This window comes from Arvicanthis niloticus, chromosome 6 (genome assembly GCF_011762505.2).
Source record: "Arvicanthis niloticus isolate mArvNil1 chromosome 6, mArvNil1.pat.X, whole genome shotgun sequence".
NCBI lineage: Eukaryota > Metazoa > Chordata > Mammalia > Rodentia > Muridae > Arvicanthis > Arvicanthis niloticus.
This window is the reverse complement of record NC_047663.1, coordinates 94720658-94735285: the sequence shown is the minus strand read 5'-3', so window position 1 is coordinate 94735285 and position 14628 is coordinate 94720658. Positions and strand designations below refer to the sequence as shown.

At 38.9% G+C, this 14628-nt stretch overlaps 1 protein-coding gene and 1 non-coding gene across 5 annotated transcripts in view; one reads left to right on the top strand and one right to left on the bottom strand.

Moving 5' to 3' along the window:
* Positions 1-14628, bottom strand: part of Ubn1 (ubinuclein 1) — a 35885-nt gene that overhangs the window by 16018 nt on the left and 5239 nt on the right. For all 4 annotated transcript variants that reach the window (XM_034505500.2, XM_034505499.2, XM_034505501.2 and 1 more), the window contains exons 3-7: positions 8447-8533; positions 7878-7973; positions 7415-7549; positions 6705-6808; positions 5559-5997 (exon numbers count right to left, since the gene is read on the bottom strand). In XM_034505500.2, coding sequence (XP_034361391.1) covers positions 5559-5997; positions 6705-6808; positions 7415-7549; positions 7878-7973; positions 8447-8533 — 861 coding nt within the window. The remainder of the gene's footprint in view (positions 1-5558; positions 5998-6704; positions 6809-7414; positions 7550-7877; positions 7974-8446; positions 8534-14628) is intronic.
* Positions 9591-9698, top strand: LOC117712102 (U6 spliceosomal RNA). The gene has a single exon (XR_004607180.1). It is a non-coding gene; the product is annotated as a U6 spliceosomal RNA (small nuclear RNA).

Genomic DNA, 14628 nt, shown 5'->3' with positions numbered 1-14628 from the left:
GTTGTGGTGATCCCCAACCATAAAATTACTTTTGTTGCTACTTTGTAACTGTAATTTTGCTACTGCTATGAATCATAATGTAAGTATTTGTATTTTTCTATGGTTTTAGGTGACTCTATGAAAGAGTTGTAACTCATGGGTGAAGTCAGACCTGCTGACTTAAAGGCTTTTATGTATCAAAAAATAACGAAAAGTAATAAAAATACTGTGTATTTCAGTCATTCCTAGTACCCAGAGAGAAGCCTATTAGAAGGAAAAAAAATGACTATGTAGCTTCAGCATTTAAATGACATCCTTTGAAAAATCTGTACGATATCTCACACCCAGACTCCTGAAATAATATGTGATACTGAAGATGACACCTTGGAGAACAAGTCTGGAGATCCCCGAAGTGACCAGAGCCAAGACTAAACCTGGTAGTTCTCACTCTTAGCTGTACATGGAAGTTACCTAGGCAGCTTTCCCTACCCAAGGCCAATCAAAACACAATCTTAGGAGTTGGAACTGAGAAATGTATGTTCTTGACAGGTAGCCCAAACATCAGATCTCTTTCAACATACCACATAGTGATTCTCATGAGCAAAGAGGGTTGGGAATCACTGGTCTAAACAAAAAGATGCTGATCTGAAAATTAAGGCAAAATATAGTTTCTGAAATCAAACTTTATATAAAATGGAGACAACAAGGTGACTCTCTGAAAAAGATATATAAATCTTTACTCTTCTGCCTTCTTGTAATTGCAACCTCTTGGTCCCCCGGCTCCTCTGACCATTCCACCTACCTATTCTACTAGGTCATTTATATACTGGCCACCAGAAACAGATCAAAAGCTGAGAATGACCTTTGACTCCTCATCCTCAGGCTTCTACATCCCAGCAGATCCTCAAATCTAAACCTCTAAGTCCTGAACCCTCTTTTCTGAACTCAGAACTAGTACTTCCAATGACCTCTAAATCACTTCCAATTACTTCTGTAAAGGGGTAGTGGCCTTGGATAAGCAAACAACTTATTAAAACTTATTTGCTTGACCTCCTAGATTCCTACTCACACTTGCACCTTAGCCTTCTTAAAACATCTCACTAACTTCCTTAGAACCTTATAAGGGTTCTCCTCAAGCTGAGACTCAAATGCAAACATGGCACATGGTTTTCCACCATCTGCCACTAGCTATACACTTCAGCTCTCATCGCCTACCATATACTCTGAGGATCCCACCGTCCAACTACTCACTCACTCAGCTCTGCCCTATTTTATGACAAGGACCTCTTGTCCTGAAAACCAACACTGTGATCTATAGTCTGAGTTGTGGGTAGTTCAGAGCTACTCTTTGATCTCCTTTCAGCCTGCTGTCTACCTCCCTACTATCTGTTTACATGACAGGATGACGGAGGATAGGAACTTGAATCTATGCCATTATACTCATTAGAGCTATCAAGTCGCAGGGCCAATGAATGAGTGAAAAAAAGAAAACACATCAACAGATATGATTTTAAGAAGGCAAACTAAATGGAAAAAATTAAATATTGACTAATCAGAAATTAATGTGGAGAAACTATACAAAATTCAAGCTTCTAAGGATACCTTGACTAAAACATAGCCAAGAGGAAATGGACAAAAGGTATGACAAACACTGGAGAGTAAAAGAAAAGACATGTGTGGTCTATATTTTATTTTATTGAGACAGGGTTTCTCTGTGTAACTCTGGCTATCCTGGAACTCTGTAAACTAGGTTGGCCTCAAATTCAGAGATTTGCCTGCCTCTGCCTTCCTAGTGCTAGAATTAGAGATATATGCCACCACCACCCACTGTGCATTTTATTTTTAAATTAACTTATTTTACTTATTAATTTTTAAAAGACAGAGTCTTGCTGTGTACCTAAGGCCAGCCTTGAACTTACAATATATTCCAGACTGTCCTCAAACTTGTAATCCTGACTTCTGGGTGCTAAGATTATAGGCATAAACTACTATTATGTGCAATTTCTTATACTTTTAAAAAGCATCCAGAATTCTATCTTGGTGCTTTTCTAGAGCAGTAGGATTCTATTGCTTTGATATTTGGGGGTTTTGTTTCTGCATTTGGGTTAGTTTGTTCCCCCACCCTTGCACTGCTGGAGATAGAATATAGGGCCTCACATATGCTATTCAAGCCCTGCACTACCGACCTATAGCCTCAGTTAATATAGGAAGAAAACAAAATTGAATCCTGTGTGGAGTGTATATGTGAGTGTGTATGTGTGTGTTCCCATTAGTATGGCTGCATATGTTTGTACTGGTACAAATATAGGCTAGCAGACTACCTCAGCTGCTGTTTCTTAGAAGCCATGGCTTACTATCCAAGGATTCTGGGGAATCAAAGCTTGTGTCCTCATGCTTGTGTGGCAAGCACTTCACTATCTCCCCAGACAAGTTACTGTTCTGTTTAAACTTATACTACTAGTTCTAAGACCCAGAAGTATCCTTAGTTAATTCAACCTCACTCCTTTAACAGATATTTAAATGTCACATTGTTCAACAGGCCTGTCAACAGTTTAAGTTTGCAAATAAATATTCCTTTTCTGAGACAGGGTTTTATTAACCCAAGGATGAACTTGAACTCTGTGTTTATATCTACTTTGTATATATGTATGGTTTTTGTGTGTGCACACAAGACACCAAAGGAGCATGTCAACAGTCCTTCTCAATCACTCTCTGCCTTAGTCCTTTGAGGTAAGGTCTCTCCCTGAACCTGGAATTCCAGTATTTTGGGCTAGGCTTTTAGCACGAAGCCTATTGATCCTTCTGCTCCATCCCATGCTGAGAGCATTAAGGTTATAGGCACATGGTAGACCACACGTTATGTAAGTGCTAGGATCCAAAATTCAGGTCCTCAATGGTTGTGCAACTAGCATTCTTAGCCACTGATCCGCCCTTCTCACTCCTATCCTTTAACTCTGATTCTCCAGCCTCTGCTAAAGAGCTAAAATTACAGGAGGATGCACTACCATAGCAGGCTACAAATTTTATTTTTAGATAATAAGCCATTTCTCCAGTACTTCAAAAGCTTTCTGCCTGTATAACCTTTAAACTTTTTTTTTTTTTTGTGAAGCCTTTTAAACTGCATCTTGGAGGATCTGGCTTTATAGTAAATTACTTAAGTGTTATATTTTTAAATAAATCCAAATTAAAGACTAACTGAAGTTGGGCTTGTTGGCACACACCCATAATCCCAGTTACTCTGGAGACTGAAGCTGATTCCAAATCTGAAGTAGACTGAGTAACTAGAGAGACTACCATGATCTGTAGAAACCCTTGATAGGAAGGTCTAGTCAGCATATGGCTAATGTGCTGGCTGAATGCAGTCTCAAGTGTGAGTGCAGGCAAGATCAGAAGAGAGCCACTTAACCAGCATAGTCAGGAATAATATGTAGGTAAGCCCAAGTTTTAACATCCATTTTTAAATTTAAGCAATAGAAATGAACATGTATCTCCTCTAAAGTCAAGATTTAAAATCTATCTAATCTTATTTTTAAAAAGAGTAAGAAAGAAAAATAAATTTAGGGAAGTAAAAAAAAGGGAGAAATACTTAAAACTGCTACCAATAATGATGCACATCAAGTTTAATTCTGGGGTTGAGACAGGCTCTTGTGTGGCCCAGCTAATCTTGAACTTCTTTTGTTGCCAGGATGATCTTTAACAACACATTCTCCTGTCACCACCTCCCAACGATTGGGATTATAAGAGAATGCCACCAAGCCTGGCTATCAAATTTAATTGATTTTTAAATTTTATGTATATGAGTACACCATCACTGTCCTCAGACACAACAGAAAAGGGCATCGGATCCCATTACAGATGTTTGTGAGCCACCATGTAGTTGCTGGGAATTGAACTCAGGACCTTTGGATGAGCAGTCAGTGCTCTTAACTGCTGAGGTATCTCTCAAGCCCCCTCAAATTTAATTTTTAAAATGCTGTGTTCATTTCAAGAGCTAGCACAGAATTCTTTATTAAGAATACAAATAACCCCATGTGGCTTTTGGAACTCTATATAATGTTCTATGTCTAAATAGATTAAAGATAACCTTTCCTAGCAAATGATCACAAAGGACCAGGTACCCAGGTACCCATGCACACATATGAAGGGCTCCAGGTGCAGCAAAATCTGTAGTGCAAGCTGTAGAGAAGCCATTATTCAGGAGAGACAACTTACCAGATAGCATGTCTACCCAGACAGCGTTCTTGCACCACAGTTCAACACTGTTTCAGGCTGTGGCACTTCATTCCCAATATATCTTTTCCCATAAAGGTCAGATAATAGGTTACTACTCTGATCACAATCTACTGTGGGAGTGAGCACATAACCGGGAGTTTTATTTTGACTTTTCTGTTAAAATAAACAATGGTCTACTATCACTTGGTCTCATTTAACTTAGTTAACAAGACTTTGAGAGACTACAAAACAGTGTGCTTACAAATCAAAGCATTGAAAAGAACAAGAGCTAATTTTTAAACATAAATTCTGAGCAACAAGACAATATGCTCAAGCATGCCAAATGCAGATTCAACTCCTCCCCCTTCAATGTCGTATTCAGATAACTGAGTCCCTGACATGGCACAATTCATTAAAGCATTACATTTAAGAACACTTAGATATACCACACATAAGCTAACAAGGAGAAACTATAGCTATGAATAAGGTGTTTTGTTTGCTTGTATATTGTGTTTAAATATCTTCTCTAGGTGAGAAGACAAAACATTTATACTGAAGCTGATGTTTTACACTGTCCTAAAACATGAAATAGTCACTCACAATAGTGATTCTGAAAATGCTGTAAGAATCACTAGTTCAAAACATACAGCTTTTGAACACAAACACTCCTGTACAAACCACAGTGTCTACAGGGAAATGTCACTTTAACCAAGGCAATGGTATCAAAACAAATGATCCACAGTTAGATTACAGTTAGTAGTAAATCAGTGAATAGACAGTTCTTAGGACTCAGGGATCATCTCCAAATCCTAGAGGGAAACAGCAACATGGCTATCCCATGCTAAAGACTGCTTGCTGCTTTCTGGGACAGGAAGAGGTCTCAAACTAAGCTTCCACTTGGCACCAAGGAGGTATACCTCAACACTGATTATGATACCGCAAGGGAGCAGGTAAAACCCAGTAACAGCTAAGCATGTGCTTGCTCTACATGTGTGTACAAACCAGTGAATTTTCAAAATCTTTAGAAGAACTAAAGATGACATTTTACCTCAGCTGCCTGCTGTCAACATCAGGGCTGGTTATCAAACGCAAAGAGGAGTTGTGAGAAAGAAATTGGCAGAAAACAGAACAAGAGAAAAATTTCCCCAAAGTAAAATTTCCAGACATGGAGGAATCAAAAAAGGTGAAAAACTGAATCTTGGTCAGCAAAGCTTACAATGTTTCCTCCTTGCGATGAAATGAGAACTTGGGAAAGGCTTACACTTTCACAAAAGATTTCTTGGTCATCAAGCCTCACGAGTTACAGAGCTAAGGCCTATCTACTGAAATGGCTTCCAGGAAAGCCCTGCCACGTTGTGTCACCATACCTGAGCCAGCTCCTTAACACGCTTCTCCAGGGGTGTTGGCAGGCCTTCGGGGAAGGAAGAGGGCTGCCTGAATTCCTGATCCAATCCCACCCCAAGGGAATCACTTCCATCATCCATATCTCGGAAAGGGCTTCCTTCTGGAGACTCACTGAGCAGCTGCTCCAAGTCCAAATCCGTCAGGGAGTCCATGGCAGTGGCAGCTTGAAGCAAGTCATTATCAGAAGTAGAGCCAAAGAGTGAGAGCAATGGGTCAGAAGTGCCCTCCAGTTCCCTTAGGCCCTGAGCTTCTATTGATGATGCAGCTACAGGCTTATGTTCCTCCTCCCTCTTTTTCTGAGCCTCTTTCTCCTTCTGAAATTTCTTGAGCATTTCTCTAACACTTAATGACCCAGAGTACTTCTTCTTCTTTTTCTCCTTACTGGCATTGAGGGCTGTGAAGCTGCAAGCAAGAGGGAAACTGGTTACGAAGGTTGAAGGACTTCCCACGGGAAACTCAGTAGCCTGCTCCCAGGGAAGGGTCTCCATAAAAGTCTTTGTTTTGTCAGTTCACTCTGTTACTATGCCTCCATCCTTTGGCATAGAGAACTTGTTCTTGCTGGACCAAAGCTTGAGCATGATTACAGATTAGCAATACATGTCATATAATGCTAAATATCCAGTGAGTTTTTAAGAATCACTACCAGGGTAAAATAAAAGTTTGCAAAAAAAATGTGAGGGGCAGGAAAACTATTTCAAGGAAGACTTTGTGAGAAGCAGAGAACAGCAGCAACTTGAAGGCAGCTGGCTTGACTGGGTAAGGAGGAATCATGACCAGAGAAGACAAAAGAAAATAACAGACACAGAAGAACTGGGGCAGAGAGGAGTGCCAAGAGAACGAGGAACACCAGCAATCACAGGGTGACAGAAATAGCTGCTGACACTGACAAAGGAACACAGGCACACAGGCTATCCAACACATAGAGGTGAGAATGGGTGACTTGCCCAGAACAGCCCTGTCAGAAGAAAGAGGAGAGGAGAGTCAGGCCCTATAGTCCCTTTTGAAGCTGGAGAGGAGAGGGAGGGAAAAGTCAGTTCCCAGGTATCCCAGGGCCCTCATGTGCCCTCATGGGCCAGAATTTTTCCTAGTGAAAAGCTGCTGCCTCTCACCCGGCTTTGGAAAACTTGGACTTTTTCGATTTCTTCTCCTTGTCGTAAGTGTCATCTTTCTTCTTCTTTTTTATCTTTTCACCACCTTCCTTCAACTTCCGCTTCTAAGAATTAAAGACAAGGCAGTTACACAATTCCCTGGGTCAGAGAGCAAGTACACTAGGTTCTGCACTGGCCTTGCTCTGTGTGGGGTTTATCTTTAGACCCATCTCATTTCCTTCATGAACAAAAAGCTGTCTCTCAAAGCCGTCCCTGGGTCAAGAACCCACAGCATTCCAAACACAGTGTTTCCTGCAAACATCCAAGTGAAGGCTCTGGTGGCTGTTCCAGAATTGGTTGTAAGTGAACCCTCTCATTTTAAGTAATGGGCAGTGGTAGGCAAGCCTTGAAATACACTCAAGCTAAAGCTGACCAGTTTGCAATGGGTGACAGCCCCAGAATGAAAGTCCTCTCCAAGTCCACCGTGGAAAAGCCAGGAAGAGTGAGTTCACAGCCTTCCTTGAGACATCCCTGGAAACATGACCCTGCTGGACCATTTTGAGACACGAATGAAATGACTAAGGCCTGACCAGCATCCCCATGTTTACATCATGTACTTGTTCACCAGTCTCCTGAGCCAGCCTAAGAGACTACATATTCTAGAGTAACCAACTAATTTCAGAGTCACATCAAAAAATACTTCTAAAGTCCAAAAGAAAGAATATCCTAACCTTTGGAGATTTTTTCTTCTTTTCTTTAATGAAGTCATCCTCAGATTCTGAAGCTTGTCTAAACTGCAACGTTCCTGAGTTGATGTAAAATCCTCCATACTTTGTAGTCAAAGAAGCAGGAACAAGTTCATCATACTAAAGAGAGAAAACATACCATCAGCACCCACTTCTGATTCTATGGTCCAAGGTACAAAGCACACCTTAAGAGATGCAACTCGGATTTCCTGTCATTCTTTAGACACCATGCTAAGACATCTTCTCTTTAATCACTAGTATGGAAGCTACTAGATGTTTTGGAAAAAAGAGGTCATGATTTTGAAATTTAAAAAAAACCAAGTTCTGGGTTCAGGAGGTCTTTTCCTCTTAAGTTCAATGCTGCTTGTGCAAAGAGGACATACTGAGATGCCACAACCCCATTTCCCCACTGTCAGTATCATAGAATATCATATCACTAAGTACTCACCGCCTCAGAGTTATCAATGAAAGAATCAGATTCATCATAGCCATATCCCATGTCAATCAAATCCTGTATTCGGTCTTTCCTACGTTTCTTTCCACCCTGAAATTTAAAAGCAAGGTATCACATGGTATTTTGGTAAGTACAATTAAACACTGCCTTTAGCTGGTGATTAAGTTGTAAAGCAATGAAAACACATACTATCCCCCAACTTGTCTCTGTGTCTCTCCTCTCTCTCACACACACATACATACTCCAACCCCTCCCCTAAAGACCTCTGAAATAGGGCAGATTTAATTTGCATAAATGACCTAAGAAAGAACAAAATAGATTCTTCTGCTCTGTAATGAAACAGATCCTCTAAGGCCTTATTTATTTACCCATTTAACTCACACATCGCTCTGCCACATAAGAGTTCTGCACCTTGATGCACTGGTTTAAGAGCTGCATTGTGTTTCCTCTGAATACCACATCTATTTCCAGATCACTGCTGACTATCCACTAAATGAACAGGAAACGCCTGGAGACTGTTCTCACTAATGAGGTTGTTGTCTTGCCCAACACAGAAATCTTACATATTTTTCTTCAAATTTCCGTGCAAGGGCCTCCACCTTATGCCTTTCTTTTTCTTCATCATTGAAAGGATCCAAGACATCTTTTTTCTGGAAAGAGATCATTCCACAAAAAATAAAATACACACACACAAAATGCTATAGTCCTAGTCCTAGTTAAAGAACCTTCAATGACTACCCAACACTTATAAACTATGTAATAAAATCTATTATTTAGAAATAGCAAGATAAAATACCATATTTTACTGTTATAAAACAGAATTTCACCAAGTGTATCAATTGATTGCAATCCTAGCTACCAGAAAGGCTGAGGCACAATGATCTCAATTTTAAAACCAGCTCTGACTACAATGATCTCAATTTCAAAACCAGCCCTTACTACAGAGTGAGGTCAAACCTAGCCTAGACAATGCATCAAGAACTTGTCTTAAAAAGAAAAAAAAAGGGGGGTGGGAGAGATGGCTCAGTGGTTAAGAACATGGACAATTCTTCCAGAGGTCGTGAGTTTAACTCCCAGCAACTACAGGGTGGTTCACAACCACCTATACTGGGATCTGACACCCTTTTCTGGCATTAGACGTACATATACCATATGTGTACATATACGTACCATATATGTACATATTTAGTGTTTATAGTTTAGTGTTATAGTCCTTGCATGATCAACCCCAAAACCATACATTGAAGAGAAAAAGCGGAGGGAGAACACAGTTCAAGAAAACCTGATCAAATATCTACAATGACCTAACACTGGGGCTTCAAATACAGCAAAGGGTCTTTACTAAAGATACTCAATGTCCAGAGGAATGTGTTCAATACAGTTGATTCTTTCTCTAATACTTATGTAGGCATTTGAAAACATTTTAAGAAAGGTCCATAGGCGCCAAGAAACTTCTAGGATAGTCAAGGTTAAAAAAAGTTAAAAATGATGGCTCAGGGCTTAAGAACACCAACTTCCCTTTAAAGAACTTGCATTCAATTCCCAGCATCCACATGGCAGCTTACAGCCATATCCAACTCCAGTCTCAGAGAACCTGAGACCTTCTTCTGGCCGACAGTATTGCATGTATGTGGTACATAGATACATACGCAGGGCAAATACCCACACACATTAAATAAATAAACAAAGTTTTTTAAGTTAAAAACTGTGCTCTCTTTGGTAGCATATCTATTAAAATTGGAATGATACAGAGAAGATTAATGAGGCCCCTGTTGCAATGATGACATGCAAATTCATGAAGTGATACATATTTAAAGAAAAAAAAAGTTTAAGACCCCACAGAATGTAGTACAAGTTTTTCGACAGCCATTTTGGCTTTAAAAAAAGGTTATGAGGGGTTTAAGAACTTAGCCTACCGGTAGAATGCTTGTCTAGCAAGCACAGGCATTGATGAAAAGGAAAGAGGAGCCAAAAACCATAAAATAATAATAATGATGATGATGATGATGATGATTATATTATTATTAAATAGTACTTCTCAAGTCAAACATTGATTAACAGAATCCTTACCCTTGGAAACATACCTTCAAGGGTCCTCTGTCATGACTCTTTTCTCTGCCAACCTCAATAATCATTCCAAATACTTTCAAGTAACCTAAAGTTTGCTTTATTCCATAAGTTTACTCATGCAATTTTTTTAAAAAATTATTTTATTTATTTATATTTATTTTATTTATTTATTATTCTTTAAAAAATTATATTATTTACATTTTATTTATTTACACTGTAGCTGTCTTCAGACATACCAGAAGAGGGCATCAGATCCCATTATAGATGGCTGTGAGCTATCATGTGGTTGTTGAGAACTGAACTCAGGACCTCTGGAAGGACAGTCAGTGCTCTTAACCACTGAGCCATCTCTTTAGGCCCCAACTCCTACATTTTTAATTAAATAAATTTTCCATGTTCTTGGGCAAGGAATTTTAATATTAATAGTGATTATAATATATATGCTAAGACTTCAGAGTACACATAAAATACTGAAAAATAGATGCTTGCTTTAAAACAGACATTTCGAAGCCAAGCATGAAGGTACATTCCTGTAATCTCAGCACTTGGAAAACAGAAGCAAAAGAATAATGTTCTAGGGCTGGAGAGATGGCTCAGCAATTAAAAGCACTGAATGTTTGTTCTTCCAGAAAATCAGGGTTCAATTCCTGGCACCCACGTGGTCCACAGTCCACAACTGTCTGTAACTCCCAGATCTGACACTCTTACCCAAATATACATGCAAGCAAAATACCAATACACAAAAGAAGAAGAAAAAAAAAAAGAGTCAAAGGCCAGCCCAGACTACATAGTATTGCTTGAACAAATAAAAAGAAAAAAATTTTCTTTACTCTATTTTCCAGTCTAATAAAACCCACCGACTCAAAATGATTTACATGACTTACAGTGTGTATACATACTGGAATACTACGGTGCATACAAAGTACAAACATTTTATGATAATAAATGAGTGGTTTTTACATGTTTTTGTCTGCATGTTTATATGTGAAGTATGTGCATGCATGGTGCCCAAAGAGGTCAGAAAAGGACATCAGATCCCCTGGAACTAGAGTTACAAATGGATGTGAGCCTCGGTATGGGTTCCAGAAGTCGAACCTGGGTCCTATTAAAAGAGCAGTGCTCGGGCGGTGGTGGCACATGCCTTTAATCCCAGAACTTGGGAGGCAGAGGCAGGCGGATTTCTGAGTTCCAGGACAGCCAGGGCTACACAGAGAAACCCTGTCTCAAAAAAAAAAAAAAAAAAAAAAAAAAAAAAAAAGCAGTGCTCTTAACAACTAAGCTGTCTCTCCAAACCTACATCGGCTTTGTAAAAAAACATGTGCTGCTTATTTGTATCTTCTATTTCTATAATGACCACATACAGCTTAAATGGCTAAAGTAACTTTTAGAAATTCCATTTTTGGATGGGTGGTGGTTACACTTTTAATCCTAGCACTTGGGAGGCAGAGGCAGGTAGATCTCTGTGAGTTTAAAGCCAGTCTGCTCCACTACTGTTACACAGAAAACCCTATCTCAAAAAAAAAAAAAAAAAAAAAAAAAAAAAAAAAAAAAAAAAAAAAAAAAAAAAAAAAAAAAAAAAACAAACAAACAAAAAAAAAAACCAAAAAACAAAAAACAAAACAAAAAACCCAACCAAACAAAAAAGCTATTTTTGAGCACTACCCAATTTAACATGAACTCCTCAAAACCAACACATCTTTTCAATTACTACCCAGAACTGAAGACTCAGTTCTGACCAAACACAGCATGCTGGCCATTATTGAGCTCAGCCAAGGGCCTCTGGGGCTTAAACCTCAACATATTGTAACGTCTGCTACTTGTGCTCCTGGAAGTTTTTAAAAGTACCTGTAAGACCGTAAAATTCTATGAGGCAGGAACAGTCTTTCCCACTTTTATATGGTCCTCCCTGTGCAGTAGCACTTCACATTGTAAAGAATATGTGTTAAATGAATTAATACACAAATGTATCAGATTATACTAGGAGAAGGTGCCCAGGACCTCACACATTTCTGTACTCTTAACACTACAAGACAGATCCACTCAGAATTTGTAAAACTGAAAAGGAGTGATTCCCTTGAAACTTGATCCAAATTTTTCTGTGTATATTCCATTCATTTTTCTGTAATATTGAAAGTAATATGAAACTTCTTTTCCCCAGCTGTCAAAAATAAAACAACAAGGTAAGTCAGAGCACTGGAGATCTAATTTCAATTGTTTTATCCATTTAGTATGAGCCCATAAATAAATACATTAACCAACTCCTACTAATGTCTCTTTCTCTTAAGAATGAGGACACTATCCGTACTAGGAATTGTGAACAGATTTTAAATTATTTTTCTCATCCTGTTTACCGACCCTTATACAACATGATGATCCTTGGAATAGATGCACTGACTTCATTCTGCCTGTAAGATTATCAATCAAGATAACAGAGTTTGGGCTGGAGAGACAGCTCAGCAGTTACAAGCATCTGGAGAGCTTCCCTTCCTGCACCCACATAGCAGCCGAACCATCTGTAACTCCAGATGATTTAACTCCCTCTTCTGGCTTCTACAGGTAACACATGTGGTGCAGATACATACAAACAAAATACTAATACACATAAAAGCAAATAATGGAGCAGGAGGGATGGCTCAGTACTTGAGAATATGTTGGCTGCTCTTTCTGGAAATCTGAGTTCGATTCCTAGCACCCACATGATGGCTTACCATCATCTGTAATTCCAGTTCCAGGGGATCTGACACCTAGTTTCTACAGGTACATATGCAGTGACATACATATATATATATATATATATATATATATATATATATATATATATATATATATACATGTGTATGTATATATATGTATATGTATAAAAAAGACTCATAAAATAAAATTTAAGAGATAAACAGAACACATTTTTAGTCAAGTGGCGACATACACCTTAATCTCAGCACTGGGGGTGGTGGTGGTGGGAGGAGGTAAGGAGGATCAGGAATTCAGGAGCATATTGCTATATGGTAACTAAGAGGCCAGTCTAGGCTACATGAGACCCTACCTCAAATACAACAAAACATAACCCTACACATTTATATTCAAGTGAGGAATCCTTCTAACTAGACATGCTTCCTCCATACATTCCCAAAATCAATCAAGCTGGGTGAGTCCTTGGCACCAAGACGCTATGCTAGAGACTTACCAACATTATCTCATCCTACCCTTCTGTGAGCCAGGTGCTGGCCTCAACCTTGTTCTATTAAAAGCCACTAGAGACCAAAACGCTCCAAGTGTGGTCCTACTTGCCTTCTCTGTCAAGCCTGCGAGCATACTAACATACACTAAATGCCTAAAATGCTCTTCACCTAGCTCTTACTTATAATATATAATAGACATACAATATACACACACAAGCACAAAGAAATAGAAAACTGGTCTCGATTGACAGCAGTTCCCTGTGAGGAAGGGGGACAGTGTTTGAGACAAGTAGAAATGTTTCTACTATCCTGGTAAATGTTGTGTTTTATGAGCAATGTGCAGGTTGCATGGCTATGCTAAGTTTATAAAAAAAATCTACAAATTTTATCATTACATACTTTTTAAAATTGTATGTATGATACAACTAAAAATTTGTTTAGATTTTTTTTTAGTTGGATATAGTGGTGTAAATATATAAACCCAGCATTTAGGAGTCTGCCACAGGAAGATCATAAGTTTAAGTTCAAGGTCAGCCTGGGCTACATAGTAAGACTGTGTGTTACTTGATTGTTTGTTTGTTTTGTTTTCCAGCTTGACACAAGCTAGAGTCATCTTAGAAGAAGGACTTCAACAGAAAACAAATGCAACTTTCAGACTGGCCTGTAGGCAAGTCTATGGGAATATTTTCTTGGTATGATTGATATAGGAATGGCCCACTCTGGGTGGTGAGACGCCTGGGCAAGTGGCCCTGGGCTGTACAAGAAGGTAACTGAGCAAGCCAAAAGAACCAAGTCAATACACAACACTCTTCACAGCTCCTGCTTCTGTCCCTGCCTTAACTTCCCTTCATAATAGCAGTAGGCTGTAAGCTGAAATAACCCTTTCCTCCTCCCCAACTTGTTTTTGATTTCTACATTTATCACAGCAACAGAAAACAAACATACTCACTATCTTGAAAATATATAAAAACACGAACACTTCTTTAAAAAGTTAATGACTGACCAATCCTGTAACAGTTGAAGATGGGTAATAGATATTACCCACACCTGGTAATCTATGCATATTTGAAAGTATGCATACTAGAAAAGCAAAACAAATATGCAAAAAAACAAAAACAAAAACAAACAAAAAAACCCAGAAATACATCAGGGTTGGTGAGAGGTCAACCTGGGCAGAATGAGATTCTTGGCACTTGCTATCAAGTCTGATACCCTGAGTTCCATTCCCAGGTCCCACCTGAGAGAAGGAGAGCTCTGACTCCTACAAGCTACACGTGTGTGTACACGTGCATGCATGTGCACATTCTCTCTCTCACTCTCTCCTTTTTCTCTCCATAATAAATGTTTGAAAATTTAAAAAGAAAAGAAAAAGAAAACATCAGTTAAAAATCATTTGAAGAAATCAAACTGATTTTCAAACAGCTTGAAGCTCACAAAGCCAATTTTGACATAGGAAGAAGGCAGGCAGGCAGGCAAACAAGCAAGCAAAAGCAAAT